The 14,633-nt window shown below is 41.5% G+C and overlaps 1 protein-coding gene across 3 annotated transcripts in view; it reads left to right on the plus strand.

Moving 5' to 3' along the window:
• The window catches only part of spir (spire type actin nucleation factor), a 448,013-nt gene that overhangs the window by 419,123 nt on the left and 14,257 nt on the right, over window positions 1-14,633 (plus strand). For all 3 annotated transcript variants that reach the window (XM_071591594.1, XM_071591595.1, XM_071591596.1), the window contains exon 9: window positions 6,604-6,707. In XM_071591594.1, coding sequence (XP_071447695.1) covers window positions 6,604-6,707 — 104 coding nt within the window. The remainder of the gene's footprint in view (window positions 1-6,603; window positions 6,708-14,633) is intronic.

The following is a 14,633-nucleotide window of genomic DNA, read 5'->3' on the forward strand; positions in this document are numbered from 1 at the left end:
TGCCACTCGCTACCTCCAAATATCCCGGCGTTTTTATTCGTCATGTACCTCAATTATTTTTTATGATACTATTTTTCAATTATTTTTATTTGTTAGCGTTTTAATTACAAAGCTGCCTAAACAAGCTCGTTCTCAAAATGCTCATGTTTTTTTTCAGATTAAATCGAGAGCAAAACTGAACATTTTTTGTCATATTAAGATTCCGCACTTCATTAAGTTGAATAAATACTCTGGTTGAGAAACTAGACATGCTATCTCATTGACATTCCCCGCTTGTTGTTGGACATGTGTCTACCGAAAGGAAAACGAAAATTAATCGTGTATTGGATTACTGGAGGTTGACGGCGAAACGGCAAATGACAAGTGTTGATGACCATCAATCGTGGGACTGTCTGGGGTGATGAAAATTGAGCTTGCAAACATTCAAATGTCACCATTTTAATGTTCGTTTAACTCCCCCTAATAGGGAATCGAGTTAGTTCTACGCTGGAAAAATGGCGGTCTGCGTTCCGAATTATGGACTTTCAAGCGGACGCGTCGCATGAACGTATTTTTTTCATTATAGATTATCTATTTCGGTTAAGGTAGATTTTGGGTGGACGCAACTAGCAAGTATTTCGTCTCTCCTAAGAAAACATAATACAAGATCCTAATTTAGCTATAAGCCGCTCTTCATCTCATACGGTGATGAACGCATTTAGACCACCTTATTTCTTTCTATCTAAACATGTTCCGAACGAAATTTCTTCCTTTACGTTTGGACCCACTAACCGGAAGGGTAGAATCATCTCCGCATTAGGTGACAACGTAATTAATTAATTAATCCTCCGCCAGACGCCCCGCTGTTTCTTTGCGAAACCGTGTTTGAGTGTTTGACCTTCCTCGTGAAATGTTTTCTTACTGTCCGTGTAATCACCGGAGGCAATTTCCGGCCGTCACTAAACCCCGTGGCACCATGGGCCGACTACGGTCGCTCTATCCCCTTTCTCCTCAGTCCTCTGATTTATTCCTTAGGTGTTGCTCTCCCCCACACGCTCTGCTTAGTTATGCCTCCTCTCTCTACAATTTTTATTGCCTTGCTCCTCTGTTACTACCCCATCGTTATACAAGTACGTATGTATTTGCTACCTCGTGCTGCGTAGCCGTATGATTTGAAACATTTATCGTTCGAGATTTGATATGCTTGATGTGTATACCTATTTCATAGCCTACGTGACTTACATGTCTCAGACCAATCTTCTGGCGGCCGCGTATTTCTCCGCCTCTGCTTCTCTCCTTACATTTCGCGGCGGTTATAATGTTAAATTCTAATGTAGGCGCCCCAGATTCATTCCGGAATGACAGCGGTCTCGGGCTGCCGAAATTGAGAAATAAATTTGCATTTCATCAGTCTTCCTGGATGGATTGTGCTATAACTAAAACCCCTTGTGGTATACTCGGGCGGAATGAAATCGAAAACTTTATCATCTTCTGGTTATTACATTTTCGCCTTAATGCCCATAATAGATGACAACTGAGAACATCCGAGGTCGGTTTTCTCAGTACTGGTCCTTCGTTATGGCAGTCTCCTGGTAGAATACAATGAGGTATGTAGTTTAGTCTTTAACCACTATAGAAAAGCTAAATTTTCCTCGGTTATAGACAGGTTGTGATAGGTAGGATATTTTTGGCATTTTCTTTACAATATGTGGTATGAAAAATGGAATATATAAATAAATTTGATCTGATTATTAATACGAATTAAATCAACCAACAAACATGAATGTGAGTTGTTTATGAATACTTAAGATTATCAAGCTCACAATGGGACTAAGTCGCCCGACGATACATAACAATCAAGCATAATGACATGAGAATTAAACGTCCTAACTTCGATAGAATGTTTTCCATCGGCCATTTTTCTACAGACATGTCACACAGGGTTACATAAATTAATTACTGATAAAATAAACAAATTAAACTAATATATTTTCTTCGTAAAACGTAGAGAATTGGGTTAATATAGTTTATGGAGTGTTACGATGTTTATGCTGAATAATTACGAGTATTTCTTGTGTTTAGCTAGAGAGATAGAGAGGAAGTTAAGGTGGAACAGAATCATTTATGTGCTTGGTCATGCTTAATTCCTGTTTAGGTGTTTGTTTAGTTTGTCGATGTTCATTCGTGATACTTATATTTCCTCTGTATCTACCCTCAGTGTAGTAATCTGCTCATAAATGTTAACACCCACTACCCCGATCGCGATAGAGACGATTTGCATTTCCCTGCAAAGATGGAGTTAATACTGTGAAAAATGGTGGCATGATACTCGTTTAAATGTGGAAAGCAAATATGAAAAAACAAGAATAGCTCTCCAATCTTCGTTGATCAAAAGGTCCCCCTATGTTCAAAGTCTTGGCTCTCCTTAACCAGTCGCTAACGCTTCAAAAGAGATTGTTGAGGCCATGAGATCGATGCAACTTCCCGGAAAGGTATCACTTGTAACGTATCCATTTCTTTAATCGGTCCGCAGTATTTGTAGTGGTAGACAAACGGCTCTCGCCAATTATGTGGATTAGCGCTCGAGTTGACGCTGAGCAGTATTCGACCTCTTTCCGAGAGAGGTAGGGGGGGGGGAGGAACTAATTTCAAAGCACAGTTTCCCTGACAATTCACGTGCGATGAATAAAAAAAGCGAAGGTCGCGCGGTGGTCACGCAAGCAGTTCCCGCGAGGCACGCGGAAAACTTACACGTAACGCACACGGCGACTGACCTCGTGCTACGTAGCAAACCTTGCCCCGTGATTGATCCTTGCGAAGGATCATAAGAATGAATTCAATACGAATGCGCGTCTTCTGGATTTAAATTGGTTTAAAGCGATTGACATCACCGCTCCTTCCTGTCTTTGACGAATAATTGTGGATTTCGGCCTTAAAAACCTACACTCCCTCTCCTTAATACTGTGAGGATATAATGATAAACCATATATTTGGGTATAAAATCGAAGATATGCGAATATGACTAATTTGTTTCTTCCTGATTGGTGCTATTACCATTCAGTCTCATTTGGCATTAAATTGCCCCATGTCCTTCTTAATTTTTACTCTCAAGTACATATTTATTCCTCGGTTTTTCCCGTTCCCTCTATCTCTGTTTTTACCAGCTCATTTTTTCTTCGGAGGACGTGAACGTATGTACTCGCGCGTGGTCATTATTCATGCTTGCGAATATGCGAACTATTCGGCGTAAGCCCTCTGCGCCTACATACTCCCCTTGTGTATTCGTCCCTTTCGGCTCTGCTTCCTCGCTCTCGCCCTCATTCACCAGTGCACCTTGAGTATTTACTAAGGCCTCTTTCCCGAGTACAAAGAATATTTTTCTCCCGCGTTGCCGTCCTTAGACGAATTATCTCGGCCTCAACGTGTTGTGGTTGCGAAAGAATCCCTGTCTCCCTGCTCTTCCTGCAGTGTTACACGTAGGGGGTCGCTAGGCACACACGCCCCTGCGGCGGTATGTGGGGTATTATGTGGATGTGGGAACGAAACTGCGAATTCGTTGAATCCGGGAATATTAGCTTCGTTGCTCAAAGTCAAGAATCCTTTCAAGCTTGATATTATAAATTCAGCAATCTACCTACCTCAAACCATGTTTTAGTGGCGTCTCGAGCACATTTTTTTTATCCTCCTTCACGTTTTACTGGAAATGCTGGAAGTATAGACGGCCACTTTTAATATTCAGATAGATATTTATATATTCAAATATTTTATTACCCTGCAATCCACGCGCTAGGGTGTGTGGCAGGGGGTGAATACACACTGAACTAATTTTGACCCGAATATGGTCCCTACCGCGGTCGAACAATGTTATCTATGACAATGTTCGTAATTAAATTGTAATGCTCGTATTTACTGAAAATTCCATGGCAAAAAATCAATCCATTCGTTGTTCACGATGCTCCGAAGCAAAGAGACAGTCCAGTTAACACCCTATTTTTTCATGTCTCGCCTTAATATTCCTTCTAATTCCCATCCATGTAAAACTTAATAAAGTGGGAGGAATGGATTGTTAAAGATTGGAGGTATGACTTTGGTTGTCCTGTGGGTTACTTTGCCCCCAGAAATCGTTAAATTCCTTCTCCAGCGACGAGCATTCCTTGATACATTACTTCTAACTTTTAATGCGATAATTTAGAATAACAAAGACGCATTTTATGTATATTTGGTCCTTGGTAGCAAAACATTTCGGTCTGATTAACTTCTTAAAGGTCCCACCCCATTTTGTCAAAAATTTAAAGCATCCGGGCCAAGTCGGTAAACATTATTTAACTTGGGTAAAATATTAGACAAAATGTTAAGGAGTTAAGATGGGTCTCGTGAACCACACTGATGCCATTCGGCTTCTGTTGCACAGAGGATAAATTTCGTCGTGAAAGCACAATACGATATATTTCGTCCCACCTCGATCCGAATGTGTCCTCCTACAATAGATTTGCACGTGAGCACTTGGCTATATAAATCCCCATGTGAATAATTCAACTCATTATTGTAAGCAAAATCCTACCGGTGGATTTTCGTATGAATTTTTCTTACTGGATCTCTAAAAAAAAAGTTTAAATTGCCACTACCGTCGTGACCATGTGATTTTTATTTTAGCCAGTTTAATGATAACTCACAGAATCGCTAGAGAGGTAGTTTCTTATGGCTCAATCCCTGGTGTCTCTTAGAAACATCCCGGCAGTGCGCTTCATTCCAGAGTGGCCTTATCAGTAGATTTCTTTTGATATCGGACTCTTCCGTGGAATGGCCCCTTATGGCATTTGAGAAGCAACAGCTGGAGTTAGAATCGAAATTGAAACAGACGTTATGGAATTCTGATGCGCTGACCCACATAGGGGAGTGAGGCAGCCTGCCTCGGCAGCGGCTTTGCTTGGCAGCATTTTGAGATAGGAGATTGGAAGGGGGGGGGGGGGTTGGTTTGCGAGTTCTACTGAAGGACGTTCGAAAGACGGGAGTGCGGAAAAAGAAGACGGCAGTCCTGCCGTAGCGGAAGCGGAGGGGGGTTAATGCCCTTTTCGTGGGTCACCTCTTCTCCTCGTGTGTCGCCATCTGTTATTTGTGCATCACTGCTTGGACCGGTGCCCAAATTAATTTCCACTTTTTTTGACGTCGCCAAAACTCGGGTTAGCACTGAAATCGCGGGGCGAATCCGTAATTTTTGTCTTCTTTTCGTCGACGCTGCTTCCGTGACTGAAATGGGATTCGTGACGGCTCCGTTGTAGTTTTTGTTCGCGGGTGCACGACGGAAGGGTTTCCAGAATTTTCCTGGAGAATAAATGACTGCGCTGCATCGACGATACTCCAGCAGTGAAAACGCAAGAAAAGCGTTTCTTATCTTCCACTTCACTCTGCAGGAGTCCGTTTCAATTTTTCAACATGCATATCTTGAATTCCGGGTTCGGAGAATCGTTGTCAAGTCAAATGAGCTCTTCAAGACGATTTTCCATTCTGTACTCTTCCCCTCGGTTACCACTAAATTACTGAAAAATTAATATTAAACAATATATAAATACATGTTCCTGGTGTTATAAGCGGAGATATTAAATATTCATCATCACCGATTATCAATCAAGAGCGTTGGTTTGTAGCAGCTCTCCAAAACTTGAGCTGAAATCCTTCTCTTCATTCCTTCATACTATATTCTTGCCCGGACATCCGTTGCCTGCCATCGAAGTTGATCCTTGGGTCTTCCTCTGTACTTTTTCCCGTCTATGTTTCCTTAAAGTACGGCCCTCATATTTAATAATATAGTTCATTAATATGTTTTTGCAAATAAAATTCCATGATCTTAGAATTTAACAGCGATTGGATTGCTATGATAAGTTGTTGCTGTCGAATTTGCTGAAAAATGTTAGTATTTTCCAGCCACGCTCGGGCGTCACTTCAGTTAATGTCATGATATCTTTCTTGTACAATTCTTAATAGCTTTGTGAGAAGTAATTTTGGACTTTCTCGTGCTCATAAGATGATTTATTTAAATTTCACTTGAGATAATCTTCATGAAAACAATAAATAACTGATTAAACTTTCCAGTTTTTGGTGGTTCTACATATCTACTGCGTTGCAGCGAGCGTTAAATGAGGTGGTCCGTTCGAATTTCCTATGCGAAATCCGAATTCGAGTATTCGCATAATGGTACTTCATTTCATGAAAAGATCCAATGAAAGTAAATAATATCCACGATGCGTACCTGTTGGACTTTACCTATTTCTCCTTGAAATTAGTTCTCCGTGAGAAGTAGACACACTGCTTTTAGTATGGCAGACCCTTGATTAAGTAGTGCATATTAAAACGTTCTACGTTTTAATATGCACGACTTAATCTTTCACAGAAATTAGCTGAATTTTTATGAGCTAACGATTTAGCGAGTATGGTGACTATTGCTCGCCTCGCTTCGGTTTTTTTTTTAGTTTCACGCGTGCATTTTAGGCATCGCTTAAGTAGGATGTAAGATGATGAACTAATAAGACTTGTAGAAGTTCTACCTGTAAGCAAATGGCATTACTATTGGCACATGTTCTCACCTCTATTATTTTTTAATTGTCCCCCCCCGTCCTCTCTTTCCAGTGTCCGTGGACCAAAGCTTCATGTTCACAAAAGAGGTGGAGCCCGCTGAGACGTCACTCAACAGCACCAGGCGACTCATAAAAGTCGACTTTTCTAAACTCATGGTAAGCACATTAAGTTCTAATTACTCAAATTGTCTTGATGGCGCAGTGCCCTAGCCTGCATAGTAGCCTCGACTACTGACTTCTCTGGTCCACATGCAAGATGATGCCTTTGGACGACTCCATCTATTTTTGCTGTTGTGACTCATGTATACATCTACGTAGTACCCCGCAAGCCGCCGCAAGGGCGTGTGGCGGGGAGTGTTAGGTCACCACCCATAGTTAAAAATAAAACGCACGAAAAACCCACAGATGCATGCCAATCTACACACTGCCTGTATGACTTACACACATGCAAATACATATATTATCAGCTAACATACACATGCACTTACGAATATACCTTAAGTCTACGCAACGTTTAATCTTGTCCTGAAATAATGTATTTAATATTTCTATAGTGAATTTGGTTTCTAACTATTATGATTCCTGATTGTTCTGGGAAAGAATGAGTATTTGTAATTATCTGTACTGAAATCTCTCTCATCGTGTCTTTATGGTCTGATCTGCCTAAGTAGTGTGGGGCTGTATTAATTTCTTTAGTGTCATTGTTAAACTCGTATGTTCTGAACCTTTCTAAAAGTCTGTCTCGCTTGGTTTCTTGTCATGTCAAGTGGCTTCCAGCTTTATTCTCCTAGTATACAAGGTATAATATATGTATAAGGTATATGTTTCCATTCCGTTCGTGAATGTCCATCTCATAACGGGATTCTTTGCCAAGAATGGCTCAAATTCGCGGGACTGCAGGAATGAAATCTTCGAGGCAAAGAATTTGCCTTCGGTAGTTCATTTTTTTCTTAATTATTTTAAACAATAAGATGACCGAACCTCTTAGACCAAGTTCCAACCGACAGCCGTCAAGTTTTGCAGTAAATGGATGGCCATTAGTTAAATTTCACCTACGAAATAAAGGTCTAGACATACCTTGCTTCTTCAGGCCGATGCAAACCACAATTGGAGTCCAATACTTCATGGTTTGAATAAAAAAATTGCTATATAAGATCAATTCTTTAAAACATTGGCGAAGTGATGACCAACTAAATGCCCACCAAACCAGAAATACAATAATGCAACGGATTATAATCGACATTTATTATTAAAATATCCCAAAGACAAGAAATGACTGACGATTTAGTAATTGGGACCAAGGAAAGGTCTTTGAAACCGTACCTTAAAGTGCAGTCTGGGGTAGAATTACATTTTAATATACCTACGTGCGATTTATGTCATTATTATGTACGTGAGGCTATTAATTTAATGGCCTTAAAAACAAGCCAAATCGGGTATTTCCTCAAAACCGAAAGTTTCTGATTAGATGAATGTAGAACTATTGATGACATGACGTCAATGGGTAGTTAACCTAGTCTTTTCCGACCGCGGTAGATGGATTAATAGCGAGCTGAAATCCAAATTGCGACATGAATGAATTCGTGTTGGCTTGGAATTATTTATTATGTTAGAATGTGCGATCAAAATCTAACCGGTGCACCAGTAATAGTATGAGCCAGATAACGTCATGTCGTTCTAGCGTACGTGTTGACGCTATTTATAAAATAAAATACAATCGAAAAGACAATTAATTGTTCATTCATTGTGGTTTCCGTAGGATATGGAGAATTCCTGATCTGGGATCAATGTTTGGATTTAACCTTTTATCCTTGAGATTTTCAAGAATAATCCATGTCTTCATTCAGCCGGGGACATCTACATTATACCCCCGCAAGCCGCCGCAAGGGCGTGTGACGAGGGGCGTTAGGTCACCACCCGTAAAAAGAGAATAAAACCACATGCAAAATCAAAACTGGTATCGTAGTTTAAATTTATTTCTATAATCAACTAGGGGAACCAAGTGAGTTACAATATTTTGACCCTGATAGTGATAGAAATGACCTCCAAGTTCAGTGATAAATTAAATGTAATTGTTTGGTTTCACCGTTTCAACAATGATTTAGAAAGGAAACTCTTCTAACTGCTCTTAGCATTGGACTCCCGTGGCGTGATGAGAATGTTTGATCCCCACAAGAAAAGAGAATTTTGCGCTCCCGACAGAAGCTATTTTTCTTCGCCACTGCTTGCTAATTGGACATTAATTGCTCCCCCTGTACATTTTGAGTTCGATAAGGTGGAAGCTAAAGCACGTCTGGGTTAGTGTTCTGCGTTCTCATTGGACTCCCCTTTCATTTCCTAGGATCGATAATGCTCGTGTTCGACTTTCATTTTGGGGGAAATCGATCTGAGGAAATGACTACAACACGAAGCAACAATCACCGCCGCATCGACGGGTCGAGCATTCAAAAGTAACCGAACGTAGCAGTCGTTCGTTCAGGGGCGCGGGGGCGAGGGGGGGGGGGCGAGCGCGGAGAGGAAGTTAATTCAGACGCGTAGAAATCCAACAGGTGTCGCGGGTGGTGCGTGCGTCTAATTTTGATGCACTCGGTGAACTGCCCCTTCCCCCTTGCCAATCTTGAGAAAACTCTTGTCGGTCGCAACCGGGGTATTCTTCCACGCACACACGTAAAAGGGTCGAGTTCCTGGCCCTTTTGTGTCCGCCGAAGAATCAACCGCAATCTTGAGTCCTTTGTGACACCGGACTTCATTCGTTTTGTCTCGTATTCTAGCGATCATACTTTCCTATCTGGCAACTGTGCCGTGCCTTTATCGTTACAGTATATGCCATGCGGCCCTCGTATTTCTGAAATTACTGAGACCTCCGAAGAATTATTCTAAACATAAAGTGTGGTGATGCTTTAGTTTTACCTTATTCTTACTTGTCGAGTTATACTAAATCAGCAATCGAATTGCCATGATCCTGACATACCCTCAATCACCAGAATACGTGTACTTCCTGTATAATGGGAAAAACTCCTATAAACGCGTGGTTTCATATCATAAACTAGTAACTTCAATTAATCGTTAATAGTCATCGAGAATTTGACACCTGTGCACTAGAAATCAACAGTAGTATATAGAAAATAGTATAATGTACATGCACAAAATTTTAATTTTTAAATATGAAAGAATCCAAGTATTAATCAGTTACAAAAATCATTTATTTATCAAAAATCAAAATATTTATCAAAAGTCGTTTATCAAATGGATTGCTTCTCATATAATCCATTCTGACCTCACCACTCAGAATCGTTATCTATCTTAACGTGCCGCGAACTGGTCATCACTGAGGAGCGGGTGCAGGTTAGCTTTCGTTCAGATCCATATTTATGTGCATTGTCGTTCTTGGAAAATGGGAAATTTTGTGCGCTTACATCACATGCATGTAATGTAACTTTCCCCTTTGTGGGGAAAGGACTAATTTACCTACGACATAATTTCCTCGTTTGATCGGTGTCGCCCCACCTGGGACGCCTCTTGAACTCGCCCATTCCGCTCCAGGTTAGGGTACCACTCCTAACGCTCGTCGTATATTCGTTTTCCTTCACGTCATCGGTATGGCAGATGAGAAGTGTCTCGTCGAGAGATGCTCAGGGGATATATGGGAAGACGCTTCGTCATCATTAGATGAAAGTGTGTCCCTTATCCGCTGGCTGGTGATGGACCTTACGGGTGAAGGAAGGTCATCATCTTAATGTCGCCAGGAGGTGCTTCTTATAGTTATTGCCGTACAGACGCCGTTCTTCGTATGCAGCGATCAATGTCAAGGTGTGTGGGCTTGTTTCGTGCCGACGCGCTTGGTGACCCCGCGAGCGAAGTGGCTCTCTCTTTGTTCATTTTCGTCGTTCGCCTGCTTCCTCTGCTAGTGCTTAAGTAGGTGTGAGGATTTCGCTCTCCCTTCAAACAATGAAAATAGACATCAGTTTAAACTCTTGTCAATAGTTGACATGAGTGTCCCCGGGTTCCTAAATCTCTCTTTTTATAAAGATACTTTTGAAGGGTTTCTTTCCCAGTTAAAACAAAATGATGAACCTTTAAATACAATTTTATTCTATTGTTTTGCGTACGTTACAATTTTAAATTTGAAAAACGTCTCTCTAGCCATTCAGAATACTGATAACTGAACTGAAGGATAAAAATCCTGCACGATGTTCGCATAAATAAGAGAGCGGTTTATGGTAGTACGCTCATTGAAACCCTGGAGAATTTCGAAAATCTTCGCATTGAACACTTACTAAGATAGGAGAATGAAATCTTAAGATGTTACTGGTGAATGAAAATTCAGATGCATATAGTGATTCCTATGATCGGAAGACGTTTTCGAGTTTGAATGCATATATGCACATTCACTTATACAGACCGGTAAGTTTAGTATATCGAGGAGAGAGAGAAATAGAGTGGAAAAATTGGCACTAAAAAAATGTAACCTCACATTATTCAACGCCCAGTAACTTCATGACTGTTACTCCTTGATCAATAATAACAAAGTGGCACTTAAATATTGAACAGAAAAAGTCTTAATACATCTGTCCGTAGTTTTTTCTATTTGGAGTCATAAACCCCGGTGACGGCGGGGTAACGTCCTCGTCTGCCATTCCAAGGGTCGCGGGTTCGATTCCCGCCTGGGTGAGTTTTCCCCCACCTAGGGCTTGGGTGTTTGTAAATGTGACAATTGTTATCGTTGTTAATAGTTCGATGTAAAGGCCAAAATGTGCTGTTTTCGGACTAATACTGAATTAATAAAATTTAAAATGCTTGATCCCTTAAAATGACTTGCAAGTTTAAAATAAAGTATCGAGAATAGTGTATTTACATTTGATGTAATTAAGCTGATGATGGGTTAAGAGCAAGGATGAATCCAAAGCAAATGTTTGTAAAACTTATTAGGCAATATGTCGCCGTAGTTATTGACTTATTAGTTCACGAAGCATGCATTAATTATTTATCTTTCGTTCTCTTTAATTATCTCTGCTCAGGAAAATAATTTAAACCGTATAGTACTTCAGAATTATCTGAGAGGGAAGAACACTAATGTACTTTAATGCCAAATTTCGAGACAAGCGGCAACCGATATTTACATTCTGAAAATTTTAATTGATGAAACTGGGAATTAATAAATGAGTTAAGACAAGAATTTCATTTGGAGGCAATTATTGAGGTCCACAAATTGGGGGTAGAATATGAAAGACGACCTACGGTCATTCGAATTTCTGTCTTGGAAAATTATGCTTCCCAAAGACTAATTTAGTTGACACATTAATGGGCTTACATTTGATAATAAGATTCAGCTTTATTTAATTGGTGAGTAAACGCCGACTGCAGAGCGTTTAAAAGCTCGTAAAATGGTGATAAACTGAGTAGTTAAAAGCTGATATGACAAAGGAAGAAATAATTGCCTTTGATAGTCTGCGGCAATCTTATCAAAACTTGCGTGGCAGAAGATAAATGTACTTTGAGGAAGGTAAGGGTTCTTCTGAGTCAACTGCGGTTTTTTATGAAAAATACTGCTGCTGTTCCTTAACATTATTCCGCTACCACCATATCTCAAAACATGTGTTTTTGAGAAACCCTTAAACCTTTGATGACTGGAACACGTGGCAGTTAGTGACGGTTTCACGTAATGGCCAAGATAAATCTTCTCTGGATCTTCCGACGGAAAACTGGTGCTGAAAGTTTTACGATGCCTCATATCGATTGGCCTGTCATCAACCTTCATGTTGTCTTCATGTTCCGGTGTAGTTTAGTCGGAAAGCCCTGGGGCTAGGGAGATTGAGTTCCGAATTTCTATCGACAAGAGGTAATGGGAATTTCCAGCCTTCATCGTCGGAACGGAAACCTCGGAAGGCATAGTGGACATTTTTCATGGAACAAATAACCCTTAAATTTGGCGTTCCAGTTCCATCGGGTAGTTGACGAATTTGTAACCAGCGTCTTTGGCGAAGCAAATGAGACATCTGAAAGTGGAATATTACTACAATTATCTCGCGTCCTCTACGAACTGAAAATAAGTCGCTGTCTTGCTAAACCGAGAGAATGCGGGCGTCCGTCAATGAGCTGGCAGTGGCGTTTGCAGGTAGATGGCTGTCAACGGGCTCGAGTGATGTGCAATTGATCACCCTGTCCGACGGATTTCTGTGAGGGGAGAGCGGTGAGGGCAGGCCCCAAGGGGGGGTCGGGATCAGGCGGAGGTGGTTCGATCGGGAACGCGGTGAGGGATAAGGCGGCGGAGTGAAAGGTTGGAGGGATAGGGGATTATCCCGAGGAGAGGAGGGGGAGAAGGTGCTGAATGCGGGGAGTAGAGGGGAAAATGAAAAGGAGGCGTGGTTACTTTTCGTGGGTTTAGGTGGAGTGGGAGGGAGAGTAGTTGTACAGGGGTGGGAACGGGGGAAGGGTTAAATTCTGGATTCGCGCATGCGTGCGGAGTTCAGGTGCGGCGGGCTTTGCCCCTTTTGTGTGCCCTCACCCCTAACCCCCTTTCTCCGCCCCTCGTATCACCCCCCCTGCCCCCGAGGCCCCCCAACCCTCACCACCCACCACATCACGCCGCCGTATCGACGGCGCCGCGTCTCTCGAGTTTCAGCGGAGGGCTGTCGCTGAGTGAGTAGGTGGGAGTGGGGGAAGGAGGGAGAAAGGGTCGGACTTACGTGCATTAGGGTGTGGAGGGCGGGGAGCGACTGGGGGAGGCTCCCTTGGGGGTGTTGGGGGAGTGGGGATGGATTGGAAGGTGGAGGGGGAAGGGAGTCACGTCTGTTGAGTGCGTGGGAAGATGTAGAGGGAGGAGAACTGACTCGGCTGCAGGATAAGTACGTCTCCTCCGCTATCATGTGCGTTTTGCCTTTGTCTCCCGGCTCTGTTGCCTGTGCCTACCTCCCGTACCCCTCCCCCTGTCCTCTCGCCCTCGCCTCCCTTTCCGCCGGTCTCCTAGAAACTATCCGCGGCCACCTCTCCACATTTTCGTACCTTAAGGGAACTGTTTCCGTACCTTCCGCCACCCACGCACGTCGCCCTCCTATGCCAATGCTTTATTTCCCTCCACGTCCAATTCGCGAGAGAGCCTAGGCAAGATCTCCAGCATGAGTTGGATCCGGTAATCACTCTCTGCTTATTTACTCTAAATTCTCTCTCTCTCTCATTCTTTTGCGTTTATAACTGTTTGCTCATGTAGTCAATCCCTGAGTATTGTTTTCTTTTCCTGCTTTTCTTCCTTTTTTATCTAATTGTCATCACATAATTTGTCACAGACTGATACACAGTTCGTTTGGTTGCCGAATAAATACACCAATATCCTCAAGTGTTTTTTTTAAGTATTTAAACTACCTGGCTGAATAAGGCCTTTTTTTGAAAGAAATTGAGAAGCATGCATCTTTTAATAGCTTGTGGCTTCTTCAAAAGTGTGTTGCTTTGTGTTTTTTTTACTGGAGGCTTGAAGTGAATTCCCTGCTTGTTGTTCTGATCTGGGATCTCTAGAAGCCTCTGTTGTTAGTCATCTCTGAAGTCAATATTTCATTTGTTAATGCCCAAGTTCTGTTGCATATTTTTTTATTTGCCACTCAAATAACTGAGCATCTGAACTTATGATATTGTTTCTCGTGGAATTCCAAATGATACTACTGTTAGTTGCACGACTCAAATATAAACAAGCCATAGGTAAAATAGATGGAAATGGATGGTAATATAAATGCCATGTAAAGTGTCTCCAGAACTCTTGCACTGTTTACCTTAATCAGTCAAACTCATTTTCCTGATAAGTTCTCTGACAAGTTTGGCTCCATCTCTAACATAGCTGTTGTGTAGTCTGGTAATGTATTTTCCAGTTTTGAGCTCAAGTTATGAGCCTAGCCTTCAAAACACTTTAAAGACCCATTTACTCTGTTTTTACTCATCCCCCTTATATTTTGCCCTTAAAAGTTTTAGCATCCACCACTGAGTGCTGTTAAATGATCATGGAATTTATGTTTTTTTTGTAAAAGTATTCATTTTTCATGATTAGTTTGCTCTTATTAGTAGTTCTGTTTATAAATCTCCTTTTTTGTTCTAACA

This window comes from Hetaerina americana, unplaced genomic scaffold (assembly GCF_022747635.1).
Source record: "Hetaerina americana unplaced genomic scaffold, ioHetAmer1.1.p SCAF_5, whole genome shotgun sequence".
NCBI classification, from domain to species: Eukaryota; Metazoa; Arthropoda; class Insecta; order Odonata; family Calopterygidae; genus Hetaerina; species Hetaerina americana.